The sequence below is a fragment of the Cherax quadricarinatus genome, chromosome 27 (assembly GCF_038502225.1).
Source record: "Cherax quadricarinatus isolate ZL_2023a chromosome 27, ASM3850222v1, whole genome shotgun sequence".
NCBI classification, from domain to species: Eukaryota; Metazoa; Arthropoda; class Malacostraca; order Decapoda; family Parastacidae; genus Cherax; species Cherax quadricarinatus.
Window position 1 is genome coordinate 31,795,872 of NC_091318.1, and position 25,434 is coordinate 31,821,305.

At 38.0% G+C, this 25,434-nt stretch overlaps 1 protein-coding gene across 1 annotated transcript in view; it reads left to right on the forward strand.

Moving 5' to 3' along the window:
• The window catches only part of LOC128691012 (G-protein coupled receptor GRL101-like), a 605,305-nt gene that overhangs the window by 280,093 nt on the left and 299,778 nt on the right, over positions 1-25,434 (forward strand). Inside the window, exon 6 of the mRNA XM_070089232.1 lies at positions 973-1,095. Within this exon, the coding sequence (XP_069945333.1) occupies positions 973-1,095 (123 nt within the window). The remainder of the gene's footprint in view (positions 1-972; positions 1,096-25,434) is intronic.

Sequence of the window (25,434 nt, forward strand, 5' to 3'; positions counted from 1 at the left end):
TGTCGTTATCATGTCTCCCCTGACCCTTCTGTCCTCCAGTGTCGTCAGTCTGATTTCCCTCAATCTTTCCTCGTACGACATTCCCCTGAGCTCTGGGACTAGCCTTTTTGCAAACCTTTGTACTTTCTCTAACTTCTTGACGTGCTTGACCAGGTGTGGGTTCCAGACTGGTGCTGCATACTCCAGTATGGGCCTAACATACACAGTGTACAGTGTCTTGAACGATTCCTTATTAAGGTATCGGAACGCTATTCTCAGGTTTGCCAGGCGCCCGTATGTTGCAGCGGTTGTTTGGTTGATGTGTGCCTCCGGTGACGTGCTCGGTGTTATGGTCACCCGGAGGTCTTGTGTGTGTGTGTGTGTGTGTGTGTGTGTGTGTGTGTGTGTGTGTGTGTGTGTGTGTGTGTGCATAGGTTAATTCCATTAAACATTTTGAATATTCATGAAGGTTCATGAAAATAAATATTTTAAACCTTGGAATGTTAAGTTGTATGAAATATTTAGAAGTAGTCAGTTTCCTGGAAAATATTATGTATATGAGAGAGTCGTGCTGAGTGGTCACTTTAGAGGTACACGGTAGTATCTAGCAGTAATAATTATGACTAATTTTTAAAGGGGTGGACCGGTAAGCCAGTGGAAGGCCTCAGTCAGATAACCACAAGCTCCAGCTGCGGGTCATCATATGACTAAGATCAGCGTTAGGAAGCACTTGTCCTTTTTCCTGACAAACCTACCTAACCAAACCTAAGAGTGGCCACACAAGTATAGTACATACTGTATACACCGAGAGGTGTATATCTCTCAGTACATATACACTGTTTAGTTTATTCCCTGTTTTGGGGTTTATTCTAAATTGATGGGAAAGAGGTGACATGTAGCCTTAATGATCCTCTTTTAGTCGATAGGCTTCAATACTATATAAAGCTAACAAAACAGTGGCTATAACCTCACTCTTCTACTCTTGCTCTCCAGATTATCGAAAGTGTTTCTACAGTGAGTTTACTTGTGCCAACGGCGAGTGTATCCGACCCGGCCTTGTTTGTGATGGCATTCTTGACTGCATTGATGGCACTGATGAAACGCAGTGCCAGCCAGGTGAGTGACGTGTGTTAGATAGTGCTTGGGTGGTGGTGGTGGTGATGCTAGTGGTGATAGTCGTGGTGGTAGTCTTGGTGGTGGTGGTAGTCGTGGTGGTGGCGGTGGTGGTGGTGGTGGAGAGAGGGTGTTCAAGAAAGATGCCAACCAATGGTAGTGCCATATTAGATGGTGGTGTGAGATATCTGGAAGTAGCGAGACGACCTATTGAAGGATATATTGTGAGTAAAATGAAGACGATAAAAATTTCTACTGGTTATTATTTCCGGAAGCTTGATAACCAAGGATAACCCAAAACAGTCAAGCAATGTGGTTTAATAACAATGATAACCTAAGACAGTCAAGCAATGTGGCTTAATAACCCATGATAACCTAAGATAGCCAAGCAGTGTGCCTTAATAACCCATGATAACCTAAGACAGTTAAGCAGTGTGGCTTAATAACCCATGATAACCTAAGACAGCCAAGCAGTGTTCCTTAATAACCCATGAAAACCTAAGCCAGTAAAGCAGTGTAGGTTATCGCTACTGTGGTACTGCCCCTCAGATGCCACCCACAACAGATGACTAGTTCTTAATTATATACGCATCTCTTGGTGAAGAGAATCAGCAAATTTGTTCCAGGAGACTTGACACATTTCGCCCAGCTAGGAAACGAAACCCAGATCCCATCGGTTATGAGCCTCTGTTATCCACCACTCATCCAAACTTCTAAGCCTTATCCATCTCTCTTTTCTCTCTCTCTCTCTCTCTCTCTCTCTCTCTCTCTCTCTCTCTCTCTCTCTCTCTCTCTCTCTCTCTCTCTCTCTCTCTCTCTCTCTCTCTCTCTCTCTCTCTCTCTCTCTCTCTCTCTCTCTCTCTCTCTCTCTCTCTCTCTCTCTCTCTCTCTCTCTCTCTCTCTCTCTCTCTCTCTCTCTCTGCTAATTTCTCTATAGCGTCCTCAGAAAAAGGACACCATAATTATTATGAATATATATTATCTCTCGTATAAAAGTATATTGCTGATGTTTTCGTTAATAGCTAAAACGAAAATATATTGTTTTATATTACTATTTGTCTTATATATTTAGCTTAGGAATGTGGGTTTCTGATATCTTCTGGTAAAATGTTGAATAATCTGGGTCCACGGATGTTGATACCGTGTTCCCTAATCGTGCCCACTGCATCCCTATATTATCATGTATCTCTCTCTCCTCCCCTCCAGTGAATACTTATTTAAGACTTTAAGGCATTCTCAGTAATTTAAATACTTTATTTGCTCTATATGGGCCATAAACGATATCTATATTTGTTCCAGCTAAGATATTTCTCTTGCCCGAATGGGGTCGTCTACACTGAGCAATATTTTAAATGAGGGAGCACGAGCGATTTGATAAATATCACCAATGACATTATTTCCCTTATTTTGAAGGTTCTCATTACCCACCCCATCATCCGTCTCACTATCGTGACCTTTGTCATATTGTGTTCTTTGAAAGAAAGGTCAACTGACATAATTATTCCAAAGTCTTTCGCATGTTCCTTTCATGCTCGCTTGTTTCATGGCAGGCACTGTGAGTGTTAAGCTGGCAGAAGTCACCAGACGTTGAATCTGCAGGGCCTTTCCCTGTCCCTCACAGATCCTCATGGAGGAAACATCCCTGTTCTGTCTGGGAAAACGCTGTTCTCCTCAGTTCGTGTTATTTAGACTAATTTTGGTAGTGTATGCCTCCGTTACTGAGCCAGGACATACATCTCAGAACTCTGTGCAGCTCTGTTCACAGAGCATTATTTAAAGTTAGTAATGTATGACGATTTCAGGGATTGTGTGTCAAGAGACACTCTCTATACTGTTCGCAGCTGCTCTGAACAACCGTGGCTACTCAAAGTAGCCACAGCTTAAACTACCCATTCGCCAAACATGCTATTTGGCGAATGGGTCGTCCTACTGTTAAGCAAGCTATTATATTGCTTCTATGGTTAAGAAGTTAGCTTGTTTAGGGATTTGTTTTTTCAGTAACATTCTAAATCGAGCCTAACTGAGCACATAGCAAACATGCACGCACATACGCGTACATACAAATGTTACTCTTGCACTTAAGATTACATCTCTTCACAGCAATGTACCAAATGGTACAGATTCTTAGAGTATGTATATGTATTTTCTGGACAAAATAAGTAAAGGTAGAACTGACAATCTTATTCGCCTTCCATATCAATACAAAAATGGGCTAGGTTGAACCCCTACTCATTCCACTGACAGATATAAAAATCAGAGTCCAGGTAAGCAAGAAAATTGAAGAGGGCAGCACAGTGGGGACAATCAGGATAATCACCAGCGAAGATACAGCTGCCCCCAGGGATGCTGAACCTGCTTAGCACTTAGAGAAAAGCACCCTGCCAGGGAAACTAGGCGCACCAACAGTTCTAACACCCTTGTCCCCCACTGTGGAACCATTGTTTGTGCAAGACTCAGACATTTGCAAAGTAGTTATGTCCTTTCTGTCTGGCTCTGTTGGGGGCTACACTGGAATAAGGCCACAGCATTTAAATGTAATGGTCAATCCAGTAATCGCAGAGATTTCAGAGACACTGCTTTCAGAGATCACAAGGTTCATTAACAACTCCTTGGCTGGTCTGATTCCTGGCAAAATTAAACCTTTCTTTTTTTTTTTTTTTTTTTTTTGGTGCATCAATTTGTGCACTTATAAAGAAGGGTAGTGCAATTAGGCCAATTGCAGTGGGTAACACTTTTCGCTGTCTCGTGTCCTAAGCTCCTATCCGATGTATTCGCACAGAGGCGGCCATGATGCTTCAACCAAACCAGCTTGGCTTTGGGGTCCCTCAGGGAAGCGAAGCAGCGGATCATGCCACAAGGGCGTATATCAACAACCTGCCTGAGGACAATGCAGTGGTAAAATTAGATATCAAGAATGCATTTACTCTCCTGAAAAGAGACTTGGTATTAACGGCTGTACAAGAACATTTTCCTGGTCTTTTCCCTTTTGTTTCAGCTGGATACAGCAAGGAATCAAAACTCCTGTTTGGAAGCATGAGATCACGTCATCAGAGGGTGTTAACCAGGGGACCCTTTTGCTCCATTTCTTTTTTGTATAGAGGTTAGGGAAATCACAGTGACCAGTGAGCTAAGCATCTGGTTCCTGGATAATGTTACACTAGCGGGCATAAAAGAGTCCTGCCTAGATGAGCTTCTTACACATGTGTTGACATGGGGAAAGAAAATGGGACTCATCCTACATCAACCCAAATGTGAAATCGTCTCAGTTAATTAACAAATAGCCTCTAGCATGGAACAACTCTGGGAAGTGATGCAATTGACACAATTCTGAGGAAGAAACTAGAAGAATTGAAGAGAATGGAACAACGAATAGGCAATCTTAACACCCACGATGCCTTGTACCTTCTCACAAAGTGCTTGAGTCTGCCCAGGTTAACATATTTCCTAAGATGTGCACCCTCATACGATAACCCTGTACTGCACGAATACGACAGTATCCTGAAGCATATTTTCACGAATGTACTTAACCTTACTCTATAAGATGAGCAGTGGGACCAAGCTACACTTCCAGTTAGACTAGTAGACACTGGTGTCCGCAAGGCATCACTTGCTTTCCTGTCCTCATGTGTTGCATCCAGTGGAATTGTAGCAGCGATTCTCCCTGAACACCTTAGAGACATGGATGGAGTCCATGACCAAAAGTTTGTTGATGGAGCTTCCCTCTGGGATAATCTAACGGCTCTGAAACCAGACCTGCCCCACCCCCCAACAACTACAAACAGTCACTCTGGCATTGCCCAACAGTGGAGAATATAGCCTCAACAATGCTTCAGAGTGTGTCAGGAAAGGATAGAGCCCGGCTCTTGAAGTGAGAGCTCCTCATTCTGTTGGCTGTTCCCAATTTCTCCCTTGGCACACTCCTCAACCCACAGACCATCTGCACTGGTGTTGCCCTTCGATTTGCCGCCCCTATTTTCGCCGGACACATGTACATATGCGGCAGCGAATCGGCAGACCGATTCGGTTACCATGGTTTTGTGTGCCGTTGATCCAAGGGAAAGATTGCAAGGCTTGAAGAGGTTAATAACAATATCAAGAGGAGCCACACAACAGCCGGATGCTCAGCAGTAAGGGAGCCACCCCAACTATACAGATCTGATGGCAACCAAAAGCGTCAACATGGCATCACCCTTCAAGCCTGGACAGACGGCATGCAGGTGGTGTGGGATTACACATGTGTATCCGCATTGAAGGAAGAATAGGCAGCTGTCCTTCCTTCCTCCCTGAAGCTGACATTTTCAGGGAGCACAAAAGTCTAGAATATACAGAGAATTTGCCTAACGCCGGGGCGATGACCCCCGTAACTCTCTCCATGTATACTCCAGGTATAGGCTCAGTGACCCATGTGCATCTAAGATCCTTAAGGATCGTAGATGCACTCATCAGGGTAACCAGGGCTAGTTTTCTATTCCAGCGATTCAGCGCTGAGGTTCAGAGTGGCAATGCTTCCTGTATCTTGGGCACTCGTCCCAGCTCTGAGGAGCTGGATGAGATTTTCGTATTGTAATCTGTGGTAAACAGTGTTGTAATGTATTCCTCAAAACTCATATACTATGTATGTCATCTTTGTACCAGCATTGTATCTTTTAAATATTGTGTATCACATTATGTAATAAAATATACCTATTGGTAAAACATGAAAAGTTGGGGTGGTAGGGGAAGTGGAATGAATATTCAAATGGCTTTAGGAAGAAATCCAAATATTCTTCCTCAAAGCATTTTTATCCACTTCTCCGACGCTATGGGTCGTGCACTAGAGGTCGACCTCATCAAATATACAGAAATATATAATAAGCTAAACTCCAAGAATTGTTATTAATCGTAAAAATTACCACTTAGGTACCTTTTGTTATTAAAGGTCTCAACTTTTATTTGGTTGGTTTGTATTCATCCGATTGTAATCCAAAAGTGTTACTGAGAAGACATAATTTACGGGATAACTGGACTAGAATTATAACCAACAAACTGCGAAACTATAAACATGTCAGGTGCCAGAGGTGGATTAATAAGTTGACCTTCTAGTGTTCTCTGGGGACATCGTCACTTAATAGATGTCGCGTTTTGTAATTCTCTCGCTCACCTGAGTCTTTCTCCACTAATATCTCGCTCACACACCTGAGTCTTGCTCCGCTAATCTCTCTCAATACCCAGATCTTGGGTCTCACACATCAGCATCCAGTACTTGCCTTCACATTAATATGCTCAGCCACGAACAATAATCTCAAATGAGAGATTTAGAGTCCTTCACACACGCTCCCTCAGGCTCTCTCAGGTAGAGCATGATCCTATGTCTGTCATGCACAGGTGGATCATGACCATGTATCTGTCATCCACAGGTGGAGCGTGACGCTGTCTGTCATGCACAGGTGTAGCATGACGCTATGTTTGTCATGCACAGGTGGAGCATGACCCTGTATCTATCATCCACAGGTGTAGCATGACGCTGTGTCTGTCATGCACAGGTGTATCACGACCCTGTATCTGTCATCAACAGGTGTAGCATGACGCTGTGTTTGTCATGCACAGGTGGAGCGTGACGCTGCCTCTGTCATGCGCAGGTGGATCATGACTCTGTGTCTGTCATGCACAGGTGGAGCATGATGCTGTGTCTGTCATGCACAAGTGGAGCATGACGCTGTGTCTATCATGATCCATCTATCCATGACAGACACCTGTCCATGACATATATCACCATTGTAACTCCATTATTTCACCATAAGACCATTATAACATCTCTATATGACTATTACACCATTATTACACCAATATAAGATCATTATAACACCAATTATACCAAGAGACCATTATTATACCAAGAGACCATTATTATACCAAGAGACCATTATTATACCAAGAGACCATTATTATACCAAAAGACTATTATTATACCAAGAGACCATTATTATACCAAGAGACCATTATTATACCAAGAGACCATTATTATACCAAGAGACCATTATTGCACCAGGAGACCATTATTACACCAAGAGACCATTATTATACCAAGAGACCATTATTACACCATAAGACTATTATTACACAATAAAACCATTATTACACCAAGAGACCATTATTACACCAAGAGACCATTATTACACCAAGAGACCATTATTGCACCAAGAGACCATTATTACACCAAGAGACCATTATTACACCAAGAGACCATTATTACACCAAGAGACCATTATTACACCAAGAGACCATTATTACACCAAGAGACCATTATTACACCAAGAGACCATTATTACACCAAGAGACCATTATTACACCAAGAGACCATTATTACACCAAGAGACCATTATTACACCAAGAGACCATTATTACACCAAGAGACCATTATTACACCAAGAGACCATTATTGCACCAAGAGACCATTATTACACCAAGACACCATTATTACACCAAGAGACCATTATTACACCAAGAGACCATTATTACACCATACGACCATATAACTTTATTATCACACAATAAGACTATTATAACACCATTATAACACCATTATTAAACATAAACCCATTATAACACCATTATATGACCATTATTACACTAATATACTAGAACACACTACCATAACATTATTAAAACACTATCATAAGATATAACATCGTAATAACGGGTGAGGTTTGAACTTATCGTGAATTTTATTACGATTTCGAGAACGATGATAATGTCACCATAACACCATCCTCACACTATCATAACACCATCATAACAATATCAAAACGTATACATCACCATTATCAGCACCATTATAATTCTATCATAACACCATCATCACACCATCCTAACACCATGATAGCACCTTCATAATACCATCTTAACACGATGAACATTAAAATGGTATGAAATACCGACAGATTGTTAGGTAAGACACATATGCAACAGTTAGGTATCTTTATTTCGAAACGTTTCGCCTACACAGTAGGCTTCTTCAGTCGAGTACAGAAAGGTTGATAGAAGCAGAAGATACTTGAAGACGATGTAATCAGTCCATCACCCTTAAAGTTTTGAGGTGGTCAGTCCCTCAGTCTGGAGAAGAGCATTGTTCCGTTGTCTGAAACAATATGAAGTTGAAGTGACAGAATGGGGCCTTTATATATATGGTACAGACCACTTCGACAACCTCTACTAGTGAGAACGGCTGGGTTTGAGAAGGACCTGCCCTCCCAAAGCAACCTACGTCTTACCTCCTGGCACTATATAAAGGCCCCATTCTGTCACTTCAACTTCATATTGTTTCAGACAACGGAACAATGCTCTTCTCCAGACTGAGGGACTGACCACCTCAAAACTTTAAGGGTGATGGACTGATTACATCGTCTTCAAGTATCTTCTGCTTCTATCAACCTTTCTGAACTCGACTGAAGAAGCCTACTGTGTAGGCGAAACGTTTCGAAATAAAGATACCTAACTGTTGCATATGTGTCTTACATAACCATCTTAACACCATCATAACATACCCACACCATCATAACACTATCATCACACCATAACACCATCATCACACTATCGTTACATCATCACGCCATCATTACACCATCACACCATCAAAGCCCATCCCTCAGCCATCAAAATCTCATCAGTAAAAGAAAACGCCATTATAACGCACCTTTATCTCCCTGACGCACACCTGGCAAGTAGTTTTCCTTATACCTTTCATTAGGCTTTTAATCCAAGCAATTGGAGCTACCCTTCCCCTTGTTGGCATTAAACCTGATTAACCTGCTCTACCTATCTTATTCCCCAGACTCTGTATGGCAGACAGTCTTAGTGTCACTCATCTGAGTTACACATGGATTGTATCTCAACTGTGACCCATTTTCAGTGTTTTTCCACTACCTATGCCACCGCTGTTGTGAGGCTGAACAACCAAGCTGTTAATGACAGCGGCCCGCATGTCAGACACAACCTGACAATTATAAATATTGAAAATAAAGTGAGAAAATTATTATATATATTAATTTTTACGAATTATTAAATGTTACTGAAGCAAATACAATATATTTACTATGTTAGTCTATATACAATACTGAGGTTACACCATGATTATATAAGAACATAAGAACATAAGAAAGGAGGAACACTGCAGCAGGCCTGTTGGCCCATACTAGGCAGGTCCTTTACAATTCATCCCACTAACAAAACATTTGCCCAACCCAATTTTCAATGCTACCCAAGAAATTGTTGGTATTATATACCATTCTTGCACAACCAAGAAATAAGCCCTGATAAGCAAGTCCCACTCAAATCCAACCCCTCTCACTCATGCATTTATCCAACCTCTCCTCCTTATGGAGGGGGATTCCACTTCCAAACAATAACCTCCCTTCCCTCTCTCCTCCTCCCTGTCTTCCATTCTTCAACAACAGCCTTCAATAAAGGTAACTGTCATGTTGAATGTTTATTCTTTTGTGCATGTAAATCTATCTTTAAGGTAAAAAAATTTTTTTGTTGATACTTCTGGGTGTCAGGAACGGATTAATTGTATTTACATTATTTCTTATGGGGAAAATTGATTCGAAGATCGTAGATTTCGATAATAGTAGCACCTCCAGGAACAGATTAATTACGAAAAACGAGGGACCATTGTACTATCACATAGGAATGAGAGTTTAAGACAGAATTCCCCCTTTCAGTGCATCTTGACTACATTTCATTTTAATTCTGATAATGTCAGATTTAATGTCTCCCCAAGAAAAGCAAAATCTGTGCCCATTTCTTTTACAGCAACTAGAACTTCTCTATCCATGCTATCTTTTCTTCCTCTTCCCTTTGTCAGTTTATACCACCTGCTAAAGTTGTCTTATTACATATATACTGTAATACAGTAAAGGAAAAAGAAAATGTCTGAAAATTACATTTTGGACAGCTTACAATATAAGCAATATTTTAATCAGTTTTATAATGCTATGGTACCATATAAAAATTACATTGATATAATCAGCTGTATAAAATTGCACACAAGTGTACAGTGACCATCTGTGTCATGGAAGTAACAAAGTATTGTTGCAGCTTATTAATGGCATGGTCCCAGCTGCACCACAAGAACACACTATGACATTTATAAAAGGGTACAATTCCAGTAACAATGGAATGGTTTCATTATGCACAAACATTAAAGGACAATATAAATTTTAGTAGTAATGGTCACATTTTTCAAAGATATACCAAAATTGTAGCTCAAATTCACCTGATACAGAGTGCTGTTCATCTACTAACATGGTAGCTTGACTCACTGTGTCACAACTGGCTCATAGATTTGTGGACTGATTGTGAATTGCATTAACTATGGTGGTGTCTTATTCTTCATAGTATTATGTGACATGATACAGAAATATGCTACCATAAAGTTCTGACCTACAGCATCTACACTTGTGAAAATAACTAACAAAAAATACATGCCTACAAAAACAGCACAGACAATGATGCAAAAGGGAAATTAATGTAATAACTTAAAAACTAGAAACAGATGAAACAACAAAAAGCATCCAAGAACTTAAAAACTAAAAAACAATCAAATATCATCTTGTTTATGTACTTCAATCAAATTTATTATTACCAAACTAAATACTGTTTTAAAGTTGATGTACAAGTTTTATCCAAATATAAGTGTAGTATATTAAAATACAATACAAACCAGTATGTTGTACAAAGGCATACTGGTCAGTATGTTTTCTTATAATTCTTGTTTTTATATGTGATCATGATTTTATTAATATTTATTAATAAGCACTAAACCCATGTGGGTTATTCAGCACAAGGAGTGGCAGAGGCTTGATCCTCTGTTCAATAATAGTGGCCTGGTTTCACAAGTCAAGCTGTTGGTGATTGCCTCTATTATGAAATTTTTGGAAGCTATATTGAAGATGAATTATAAAAAAAAAAGAGACTAGAATTGCAACAGAACACTGCGTCAGTACATTACTGTAACGTTACAGAACTTTAAACTGATATGTACGTCTTTCTTCAATGTACGTGTTTTGTACATTGTACGTGTTTTGCACAATGTACGTGCTTTATGCAATGTACGTTTTTTGTACAATGTAGTGATTAATTAAAAATTATGTATAAACAGTATACAAATAAAACAAGAACTGTACTTAAATAATGAATGTACTGTTAGTAAAAAATAATATTCTCGTGAAAAGTAAATTTTCATGAAGTGTACATGAAGTGTACATGAAGTGTACATGAAGTGTACATGAAGTGTACATGAAGTGTATATGAAGTGTACATGAAGTGTACATGAAGTGTACATGAAGTGTATATGAAGTGTACATGAAGTGTATATGAAGTGTACATGAAGTGTACATGAAGTGAACATGAAATGTATATGAAGTGTACATGAAGTGTATATGAAGTGTATATGAAGTGTACATGAAGTGTACATGAAGTGAACATGAAGTATACATGAAATGTATATGAAGTGTACATGAAGTGTATATGAAGTGTACATGAAGTGTATATGAAGTGTACATGAAGTGAACATGAAGTGTACATGAAATGTATATGAAGTGTACATGAAGTGTATATGAAGTGTATATGAAGTGTACATGAAGTGTACATGAAGTGAACATGAAGTGAACATGAAGTGTACATGAAGTGTACATGAAGAGAACATGAAGTGTACATGAAGTGAACATGAAGTGAACATGAAGTGTACATGAAGTGTATATGAAGTGAACATGAAGTGTACATGAAGTGTACATGAAGTGTACATGAAGTGAACATGAAGTGTACATGAAGTGTACATGAAGAGAACATGAAGTGTACATGAAGTGAACATGAAGTGTACATGAAGTGTACATGAAGTGTACATGAAGTGAACATGAAGTGAACATAAAGTGTACATGAAGTGCACATGAAGTGTACATGAAGTGTACATGAAGTGAACATGAAGTGTACATGAAGTGAACATGAAGTGTACATGAAGCGTACATGAAGTGTACATGAAGTGAACATGAAGTGTACATGAAGTGTACATGAAGGGTACATGAAGTGTACATGAAGTGAACATGAAGTGTATATATACTGTACATGAAGTGTACATGAAGTGAACATGAAGTGTACATAAAGTGAACATCAAGTGTACATGAAGTGAACGTGAAGTGTATATATACTGTACATGAAGTGTACATGAAGTTACATGAAGTGCACATGAAGTGTACATGAAGTGTACATGAAGTGTGCATGAAGCGAACATGAAGTGAACATGAAGTGAACACGAAGTGCACATGAAGTGTACATGAAGTGAACACGAAGTGTACATGAAGTGTACATGAAGTGTACATGAAGTGAACATGAAGTGTACACATATTGTACATGAAATGTACATGAAGTGTACATATACTGTACATGAAGTGTACATGAAGTGAACATGAAGTGTACATGAAGTGAACACGAAGTGTACATGAAGTGTACATTAAGTGAACATGAAGTGTACATGAAGTGTACATATACTGTACATGAAGTGTACATGAAGTGTACATGTATTGTACATGAAGTGCACATGAAGTGAACACGAAGTGTACATGAAGTGTACATGTATTGTACATGAAGTGTACATGAAGTGTACATGAAGTGAACATGAAGTGAACATGAAGTGTACATGTATTGTACATGAAGTGTACATGAAGTGAACATGAAGTGTACATGAAGGGTACATGTATTGTACATGAAGTGTACAAGAAGTGTACATGAAGTGAACATGAAGTGTACATGAAGTGTGCATGAAGTGCACATGAAGTGAACATGAAGTGTAAATGAAGTGTACATGAAGTGAACATGAAGTGTATATATACTGTACATGAAGTGTACATGAAGTGTACATGAAGTGAACATGATGTGAACGTGAAGTGTACATGAAGTGTACATATACTGTACATGAAGTGTACATGAAGTGAGCATGAAGTGTACATGAAGTGAACATGAAGTGAACATGAAGTGTACATGAAGTGTACATGAAGTGTATATATACTGTACATGAAGTGTACAAGAAGTGTATGTATACTGTACATGAAGTGTACATGAAGTGTACATGAAGTGTACATGAATTGAACATGAAGTGAACATGAAGTGTACATGAAGTGTACATATACTGTACATGAAGTGCACATGAAGTGAACATGAAGTGTACATGAAGTGTACATGAAGTGAAAATGAAGTGTACATGAAGTGTACATGAAGTGAACATGAAGTGTACATGAAGTGTACATGAAGTGAACATGAAGTGTATATATACTATACAAGAAGTGTACATGAAGTTTACATGAAGTGCACATGAAGTGTGCATGAAGTGAACATGAAGTGAACATGAAGTGAACACGAAGTGTACATGAAGTGTACATGAAGTGTACATGAAGAGAACATGAATTGTACATATACTGTACATGAAACGTATATGAAGCGTACATATACTGTACATGAAGTGTACATGAAGTGAACATGAAGTGTACATGAAGTGAACATGAAGTGTACATGAAGTGTACATGTATTGTACATGAAGTGTACATGAAGTGAATATGAAGTGTACATGAAGTGTACATGTATTGTACATGAAGTGTACATGAAGTGTACATGAAGTGAACATGAAGTGTACATGAAGTGTACATGAAGTGAACATGAAGTGTATATATACTGTACATGAAGTGTACATGAAGTGTACATGAAGTGAACATGAAGTGAACATGAATTGAACATGAAGTGTACATATACTATACATGAAGTGTACATGAAGTGAGCATGAAGTGTACATGAAGTGAACATGAAGTGTACATGAAGTGTACATGAAGTGTACATATACTGTACATGAAGGGTACAAGAAGTGTATATATACTGTACATGAAGTGTACATGAAGTGTACATGAAGTGAACATGATGTGAACATGAAGTGTCCATATACAGTACATGAAGTGTACATGAAGTGTACATGAAGTGTACATGAAGTGAACATGAAGTGTATATACACTGTACATGAAGTGTACATGAAGTGAGCATGAAGTGTACATGAAGTGAACATGAAGTGAACATGAAGTGTACATGAAGTGAACGTGAAGCGAACATGAAGTGTACATGAAGTGTACATATACTGTACATGAAGTGTACATGAAGTGAGCATGAAGTGTACATGAAGTGAACATGAAGCGTACATGAAGTGTACATGTACTGTATATGAAGTGTACATGAAGTGAACATGAAGCATACATGAGGTGTACATATACTGTATATGAAGTGTACATGAAGTGTACATGAAGTGAACATGAAGTGTACATAAAGTGTATATATATACTGTACATGACGTGTACAAGAAGTGTATATATACTGCACATGAAGTGTACATGAAGTGTACATGAAGTGAACGTGAAGTGTACATGAAGTGAACATGAAGTGTAAATGAAATGAACATGAAGTGTGTATGACGTGTACATATACTGTACATGAAGTGTACGTAAAGTGTACATGAAGTGTACATGAAGTGTACATGAAGTGAACACGAAGTGTACATGAAGTGTACATATACTGTACATAAAGTGTGCATGAAGTGCACATATACTGTACATGAAGTGTACATGAAGTGTACATAAAGTGTACATAAAGTGTACATGAAGTGTACATGAAGTGAACTTGAAGTGCACATATACTGTACATGAAGTGTACATGAAGTGTACATGAAGTGTACATAAAGTGTACATGAAGTGTACATGAAGGGTACATAAAGTGTACATGAAGGGTACATAAAGTGTACATGAAGTGTACATGAAGTGTACATGAAGTGAACATGAAGTGTACATGAAGTGTACATGTACTGTACATGAAGTGTACATGAAGTATACATGAAGTGTACATGAAGTGCATATGTATTGTACATAAAGTGTACATGAAGTGAACATGAAGTGTACATGTACTGTACATGAAGTGTACATGAAGTGAACATGAAGTGTGCATTAAGTGTACATGTACTGTACATGAAGTGTACATGAAGTGAACATGAAGTGTGCATTAAGTGTACATGTACTGTACATGAAATGTACATGAAGTGTACATGAAGTGTACATGTACTGTACATGAAGTGTACATGAAGTGAACATGAAGTGTACATGTACTGTACATGAAGTGTACATGAAGTGTACATGAAGTGTACATGAAGTGTGCATGAAGTGAACATGAAGTGTATATATACTGTACATGAAGTGTACATGAAGTGTACATGAAGTGTATATATACTGTACATGAAGTGTACATGAAGTGTACAAGAAGTGTGCATGAAGTGCACATGAAGTGAACATGAAGCGTACATGAAGTGTACATGAAGTGAACATGAAGTGTATATATACTGTACATGAAGTGTATATGAAGTGTACATGAAGTGAACATGAAGTGAACATGAAGTGTGCATATACTGTACATGAAGTGTACATGAAGTGAGCATGAAGTGTACATGAAGTGAATATGAAGTGTACATGAAGTGTACATGAAGTGAACACGAAGTGTACATGAAGTGTACATGAAGTGTACATGAAGTGAACACGAAGTGTACATGAAGTGTACATGAAGTGTACATGAAGTGAACATGAAGTGTACACATATTGTACATGAAATGTACATGAAGTGTACATATACTGTACATGAAGTGTACATGAAGTGAACATGAAGTGTACATGAAGTGAACACGAAGTGTACATGAAGTGTACATTAAGTGAACATGAAGTGTTCATGAAGTGAATATGAAGTGCACATGAAGTGTACATGAAGTGAACACGAAGTGTACATGAAGTGTACATGAAGTGTACATGAAGTGAACATGAAGTGTACACATATTGTACATGAAATGTACATGAAGTGTACATATACTGTACATGAAGTGTACATGAAGTGAACATGAAGTGTACATGAAGTGAACACGAAGTGTACATGAAGTGTACATTAAGTGAACATGAAGTGTACATGAAGTGTACATATACTGTACATGAAGTGTACATGAAGTGTACATGTATTGTACATGAAGTGCACATGAAGTGAACACGAAGTGTACATGAAGTGTACATGTATTGTACATGAAGTGTACATGAAGTGTACATGAAGTGAACATGAAGTGAACATGAAGTGTACATGTATTGTACATGAAGTGTACATGAAGTGAACATGAAGTGTACATGAAGGGTACATGTATTGTACATGAAGTGTACAAGAAGTGTACATGAAGTGAACATGAAGTGTACATGAAGTGTGCATGAAGTGCACATGAAGTGAACATGAAGTGTAAATGAAGTGTACATGAAGTGAACATGAAGTGTATATATACTGTACATGAAGTGTACATGAAGTGTACATGAAGTGAACATGATGTGAACGTGAAGTGTACATGAAGTGTACATATACTGTACATGAAGTGTACATGAAGTGAGCATGAAGTGTACATGAAGTGAACATGAAGTGAACATGAAGTGTACATGAAGTGTACATGAAGTGTATATATACTGTACATGAAGTGTACAAGAAGTGTATGTATACTGTACATGAAGTGTACATGAAGTGTACATGAAGTGTACATGAAGTGTACATGAATTGAACATGAAGTGAACATGAAGTGTACATGAAGTGTACATATACTGTACATGAAGTGTACATGAAGTGAACATGAAGTGTACATGAAGTGTACATGAAGTGAACATGAAGTGTACATGAAGTGTACATGAAGTGAACATGAAGTGTACATGAAGTGTACATGAAGTGAACATGAAGTGTATATATACTATACAAGAAGTGTACATGAAGTTTACATGAAGTGCACATGAAGTGTGCATGAAGTGAACATGAAGTGAACATGAAGTGAACACGAAGTGTACATGAAGTGTACATGAAGTGAACACGAAGTGTACATGAAGTGTACATGAAGTGTACATGAAGTGAACATGAATTGTACATATACTGTACATGAAACGTATATGAAGCGTACATATACTGTACATGAAGTGTACATGTAGTGAACATGAAGTGTACATGAAGTGAACACGAAGTGTACATGAAGTGTATATGAAGTGTACATTAAGTGAGCATGAAGTGTACATGAAGTGTACATGAAGTGAACATGAAGTGTACATGAAGTGAACATGAAGTGTACATGAAGTGTACATGTATTGTACATGAAGTGTACATGAAGTGAATATGAAGTGTACATGAAGTGTACATGTATTGTACATGAAGTGTACATGAAGTGTACATGAAGTGAACATGAAGTGTACATGAAGTGTACATGAAGTGAACATGAAGTGTATATATACTGTACATGAAGTGTACATGAAGTGTACATGAAGTGAACATGAAGTGAACATGAATTGAACATGAAGTGTACATATACTATACATGAAGTGTACATGAAGTGAGCATGAAGTGTACATGAAGTGAACATGAAGTGTACATGAAGTGTACATGAAGTGTATATATACTGTACATGAAGGGTACAAGAAGTGTATATATACTGTACATGAAGTGTACATGAAGTGTACATGAAGCGAACATGATGTGAACATGAAGTGTCCATATACTGTACATGAAGTGTACATGAAGTGTACATGAAGTGTACATGAAGTGAACATGAAGTGTATATACACTGTACATGAAGTGTACATGAAGTGAGCATGAAGTGTACATGAAGTGAACATGAAGTGAACATGAAGTGTACATGAAGTGAACGTGAAGCGAACATGAAGTGTACATGAAGTGTACATATACTGTACATGAAGTGTACATGAAGTGAGCATAAAGTGTACATGAAGTGAACATGAAGCGTACATGAAGTGTACATATACTGTATATGAAGTGTACATGAAGTGAACATGAAGCGTACATGAGGTGTACATATACTGTATATGAAGTGTACATGAAGTGTACATGAAGTGAACATGAAGTGTACATAAAGTGTATATATATACTGTACATGAAGTGTACAAGAAGTGTATATATACTGCACATGAAGTGTACATGAAGTGTACATGAAGTGAACGTGAAGTGTACATGAAGTGAACATGAAGTGTAAATGAAATGAACATGAAGTGTGTATGAAGTGTACATATACTGTACATGAAGTGTACGTAAAGTGTACATGAAGTGTACATGAAGTGTACATGAAGTGAACATGAAGTGTACATGAAGTGTACATATACTGTACATAAAGTGTGCATGAAGTGCACATATACTGTACATGAAGTGTACATGAAGTGTACATAAAGTGTACATAAAGTGTACATGAAGTGTACATGAAGTGAACTTGAAGTGCACATATACTGTACATGAAGTGTACATGAAGTGTACATGAAGTGTACATAAAGTGTACATGAAGTGTACATGAAGGGTACATAAAGTGTACATGAAGGGTACATAAAGTGTACATGAAGTGTACATGAAGTGTACATGAAGTGAACATGAAGTGTACATGAAGTGTACATGTACTGTACATGAAGTGTACATGAAGTATACATGAAGTGTACATGAAGTGCATATGTATTGTACATAAAGTGTACATGAAGTGAACATGAATTGTACATGAAGTGTACATGTACTGTACATGAAGTGTACATGAAGTGAACATGAAGTGTGCATTAAGTGTACATGTACTGTACATGAAGTGTACATGAAGTGAACATGAAGTGTGCATTAAGTGTACATGTACTGTACATGAAATGTACATGAAGTGTACATGAAGTGTACATGTACTGTACATGAAGTGTACATGAAGTGAACATGAAGTGTACATGTACTGTACATGAAGTGTACATGAAGTGTACATGAAGTGTACATGAAGTGTGCATGAAGTGAACATGAAGTGTATATATACTGTACATGAAGTGTACATGAAGTGTACATGAAGTGTATATATACTGTACATGAAGTGTACATGAAGTGTACATGAAGTGTGCATGAAGTGCACATGAAGTGAACATGAAGTGTACATGAAGTGTACATGAAGTGAACATGAAGTGTATATATACTGTACATGAAGTGTACATGAAGTGTACATGAAGTGAACATGAAGTGAACATGAAGTGTGCATATACTGTACATGAAGTGTACATGAAGTGAGCATGAAGTGTACATGAAGTGAATATGAAGTGTACATGAAGTGTACATGAAGTGAACACGAAGTGTACATGAAGTGTACATGAAGTGTACATGAAGTGAACATGAAGTGTACACATATTGTACATGAAATGTACATGAAGTGTACATATACTGTACATGAAGTGTACATGAAGTGAACATGAAGTGTACATGAAGTGAACACGAAGTGTACATGAAGTGTACATTAAGTGAACATGAAGTGTACATGAAGTGAATATGAAGTGCACATGAAGTGTACATGAAGTGAACACGAAGTGTACATGAAGTGTACATGAAGTGTACATGAAGTGAACATGAAGTGTACACATATTGTACATGAAATGTACATGAAGTGTACGTATACTGTACATGAAGTGTACATGAAGTGAACATGAAGTGTACATGAAGTGAACACGAAGTGTACATGAAGTGTACATTAAGTGAACATGAAGTGTACATGAAGTGTACATATACTGTACATGAAGTGTACATGAAGTGTACATGTATTGTACATGAAGTGCACATGAAGTGAACACGAAGTGTACATGAAGTGTACATGTATTGTACATGAAGTGTACATGAAGTGTACATGAAGTGAACATGAAGTGAACATGAAGTGTACATGTATTGTACATGAAGTGTACATGAAGTGAACATGAAGTGTACATGAAGGGTACATGTATTGTACATGAAGTGTACAAGAAGTGTGCATGAAGTGAACATGAAGTGTACATGAAGTGTGCATGAAGTGCACATGAAGTGAACATGAAGTGTAAATGAAGTGTACATGAAGTGAACATGAAGTGTATATATACTGTACATGAAGTGTACATGAAGTGAACATGATGTGAACGTGAAGTGTACATGAAGTGTACATATACTGTACATGAAGTGTACATGAAGTGAGCATGAAGTGTACATGAAGTGAACATGAAGTGAACAAGAAGTGTACATGAAGTGTACATGAAGTGTATATATACTGTACATGAAGTGTACAAGAAGTGTATGTATACTGTACATGAAGTGTACATGAAGTGTACATGAAGTGTACATGAATATAACATGAAGTGAACATGAAGTGTACATGAAGTGTACATATACTGTACATGAAGTGTACATGAAGTGAACATGAAGTGTACATGAAGTGTACATGAAGTGAACATGAAGTGTACATGAAGTGTACATGAAGTGAACATGAAGTGTACATGAAGTGTACATGAAGTGAACATGAAGTGTATATATACTATACAAGAAGTGTACATGAAGTTTACATGAAGTGCACATGAAGTGTGCATGAAGTGAACATGAAGTGAACATGAAGTGAACACGAAGTGTACATGAAGTGTACATGAAGTGAACACGAAGTGTACATGAAGTGTACATGAAGTGTACATGAAGTGAACATGAAGTGTACATATACTGTACATGAAACGTACATGAAGCGTACATATACTGTACATGAAGTGTACATGAAGTGAACATGAAGTGTACATGAAGTGAACACGAAGTGTACATGAAGTGTATATGAAGTGTACATTAAGTGAGCATGAAGTGTACATGAAGTGTACATGAAGTGAACATGAAGTGTACATGAAGTGAACATGAAGTGTACATGAAGTGTACATGTATTGTACATGAAGTGTACATGAAGTGAATATGAAGTGTACATGAAGTGTACATGTATTGTACATGAAGTGTACATGAAGTGTACATGAAGTGAACATGAAGTGAACATGAAGTGTACATGAAGTGTACATGAAGTGAACATGAAGTGTATATATACTGTACATGAAGTGTACATGAAGTGTACATGAAGTGAACATGAAGTGAACATGAATTGAACATGAAGTGTACATATACTATACATGAAGTGTACATGAAGTGAGCATGAAGTGTACATGAAGTGAACATGAAGTGTACATGAAGTGTACATGAAGTGTATATATACTGTACATGAAGGGTACAAGAAGTGTATATATACTGTACATGAAGTGTACATGAAGTGTACATGAAGTGAACATGATGTGAACATGAAGTGTCCATATACTGTACATGAAGTGTACATGAAGTGTACATGAAGTGAACATGAAGTGTATATACACTGTACATGAAGTGTACATGAAGTGAGCATGAAGTGTACATGAAGTGAACATGAAGTGAACATGAAGTGTACATGAAGTGAACGTGAAGCGAACATGAAGTGTACATGAAGTGTACATATACTGTACATGAAGTGTACATGAAGTGAGCATGAAGTGTACATGAAGTGAACATGAAGCGTACATGAAGTGTACATATACTGTATATGAAGTGTACATGAAGTGAACATGAAGCGTACATGAGGTGTACATATACTGTATATGAAGTGTACATGAAGTGTACATGAAGTGAACATGAAGTGTACATAAAGTGTATATATATACTGTACATGAAGTGTACAAGAAGTGTATATATACTGCACATGAAGTGTACATGAAGTGTACATGAAGTGAACGTGAAGTGTACATGAAGTGAACATGAAGTGTAAATGAAATGAACATGAAGTGTGTATGACGTGTACATATACTGTACATGAAGTGTACGTAAAGTGTACATGAAGTGTACATGAAGTGTACATGAAGTGAACACGAAGTGTACATGAAGTGTACATATACTGTACGTAAAGTGTGCATGAAGTGCACATATACTGTACATGAAGTGTACATGAAGTGTACATAAAGTGTACATAAAGTGTACATGAAGTGTACATGAAGTGAACTTGAAGTGCACATATACTGTACATGAAGTGTACATGAAGTGTACATGAAGTTTACATAAAGTGTACATGAAGTGTACATGAAGGGTACATAAAGTGTACATGAAGGGTACATAAAGTGTACATGAAGTGTACATGAAGTGTACATGAAGTGTACATGAAGTGTACATGAAGTGTACATGTACTGTACATGAAGTGTACATGAAGTATATATGAAGTATACATGAAGTGCATATGTATTGTACATAAAGTGTACATGAAGTGAACATGAAGTGTACATGAAGTGTACATGTACTGTACATGAAGTGTACATGAAGTGAACATGAAGTGTGCATTAAGTGTACATGTACTGTACATGAAGTGTACATGAAGTGAACATGAAGTGTGCATTAAGTGTACATGTACTGTACATGAAATGTACATGAAGTGTACATGAAGTGTACATGAAGTGTACATGTACTGTACATGAAGTGTACATGAAGTGAACATGAAGTGTACATGTACTGTACATGAAGTGTACATGAAGTGTACATGAAGTGTACATGAAGTGTGCATGAAGTGAACATGAAGTGTATATATACTGTACATGAAGTGTACATGAAGTGTACATGAAGTGTATATATACTGTACATGAAGTGTACATGAAGTGTACATGAAGTGTGCATGAAGTGCACATGAAGTGAATATGAAGTGTACATGAAGTGTACATGAAGTGAACATGAAGTGTATATATACTGTACATGAAGTGTACATGAAGTGTACATGAAGTGAACATGAAGTGAACATGAAGTGTGCATATACTGTACATGAAGTGTACATGAAGTGAGCATGAAGTGTACATGAAGTGAATATGAAGTGTACATGAAGTGTACATGAAGTGTATATATACTGTACATGAAGTGTACAAGAAGTGTATATATACTGTACATGAAGTGTACATGAAGTGTACATGAAGTGTACATGAAGTGAACATGAAGTGTACATATACTGTACATGAAGTGTGCGTGAAGTGTACATATACTGTACATGAAGTGTACATGAAGTGTACATAAAGTGTACATGAAGTGTACATGAAGTGCACATGAAGTGAACATGAAGTGTACATGAAGTGTACATATACTGTTCATGAAGTGTTCATGAATGTGTACATATACTGTGCATGAAGTGTACATGAAGTGTACATAAAGTGTACATGAAGTGTACATGAAGTGTACATGAAGTGAACATGAAGTGTACATGAAGTGTACATATACTGTACATGAAGTGTACATGAAGTGTACATAAAGTGTACATGAAGTGTACATGAAGTGTGCATGAAGTGAACATGAAGTGCACATGAAGTGTACATATACTGTACATGAAGTGTACATGAAGTGTACATAAAGTGTTCATGAAGTGTACATGAAGTGTGCATGAAGTGAACATGAAGTGTACATGAAGTATACATGTACTGTACATGAAGTGTACATGAAGTGTACATGAAGTGTACATAAAGTGTACATTTATTGTACATAAAGTGTACATGAAGTGAACATGAAGTGTACATGAAGTGTACATGTACTGTACATGAAGTGTACATGAAGTGTACATAAAGTGTACATGAAGTGTACATGAAGTGCACATGAAGTGAACATGAAGTGTACATGAAGTGTACATATACTGTTCATGAAGTGTACATGAATGTGTACATATACTGTACATGAAGTGTACATGAAGTGTACATAAAGTGTACATGAAGTGTACCTGAAGTGTACATGAAGTGAACATGAAGTGTACATGAAGTGTACATATACTGTACATGAAGTGTACATGAAGTGTACATAAAGTGTACATGAAGTGTACATGAAGTGTGCATGAAGTGAACATGAACTGTACATTAAGTGTACATATACTGTACATGAAGTGTACATGAAGTGTACATAAAGTGTTCATGAAGTGTACATGAAGTGTGCATGAAGTGAACATGAAGTGTACATGAAGTATACATGTACTGTACATGAAGTGTACATGAAGTGTACATGAAGTGTACATAAAGTGTACATTTATTGTACATAAAGTGTACATGAAGTGAACATGAAGTGTACATGAAGTGTACATGTACTGTACATGAAGTGTACATGAAGTGAACATGAAGTGTACATGAAGTGTACATGTACTGTACATGAAGTGTACATGAAGTGTACATGAAGTGTACATGTACTGTACATGAAGTGTACATGAAGTGAACATGAAGTGTACATGTACTGTACATGAAGTGTACATGAAGTGTACATGTACTGTACATGAAGTATGCATGCACTGTACATGAAGTATACATGTACTGTACATGAAGTATACATGCACTGAGCATGACGTATACATGTACTGTACATGAAGTATTCATGCACTGTACATGAAGTATTCATATACCGAACATGACGTATACATGTACTGAACATGAGGTGTACATCAACTGTATATGAAGTGCACATGAACTCAACATGAAGTGTACATAACTAAATACAGACTTGTAAGCACTGGGCTGTTGACCAGTAAAATGCGATCATTTATGAGGGTGGCTTCACCAAATTCAACTTCAGCAACAAGAACATCATTGGGATCAACTTAACCATGTCCTTAACGAGACATGCTGGGAAGATATCTTAAACAACACTGATCTCAACCAGTGCCTTGAAGTATACATCAATTCTGTGACACCTCAAGTTTACTCAAGACACTTACTCCTAAGGAAAATGAAGAGATGTAAACTAGTAAGAGAGATATGCCCTCTACAGGCGAAGGCGAGAGAGATGCTCCCTCTACAGGCGAAGGCGAGAGAGATGCTCCCTCTACAGGCAAAGGCGAGAGAGATACTCCCTCTACAGGCGAAGGCGAGAGAGATACTCCCTCTACAGGCGAAGGCGAGAGAGATACTCCCTTTACAGGCGAAGGCGAGAGAGATACTCCCTCTACAGGCGAAGGCGAGAGAGATACTCCCTCTACAGGCGAAGGCGAGAGAGATACTCCCTCTACAGGCGAAGGCGAGAGAAATACTCCCTCTACAGGCGAAGGCGAGAGAAATACTCCCTCTACAGGCGAAGGCGAGAGAGATACTCCCTCTACAGGCGAAGGCGAGAGAGATACTCCCTCTACAGGCGAAGGCGAGAGACATTCTCCCTCTGCAGGCGAAGGCGAGAGAAATACTCCCTCTACAGGCGAAGGCGAGAGAGATACTCCCTCTACAGGCGAAGGCGAGAGAAATACTCCCTCTACTGACGAAGGCGAGAGAAATACTCCCTCTACAGGCGAAGGCGAGAAAAATACTTCCTCTGCAGGCGAAGGCGAGAGACATACTCCCTCTGCAGGCGAAGGCGAGAGACATACTCCCTCTGCAGGCGAAGGCGAGAGAAATACTCCCTCTACAGGCGAAGGCGAGAGACATACTCCCT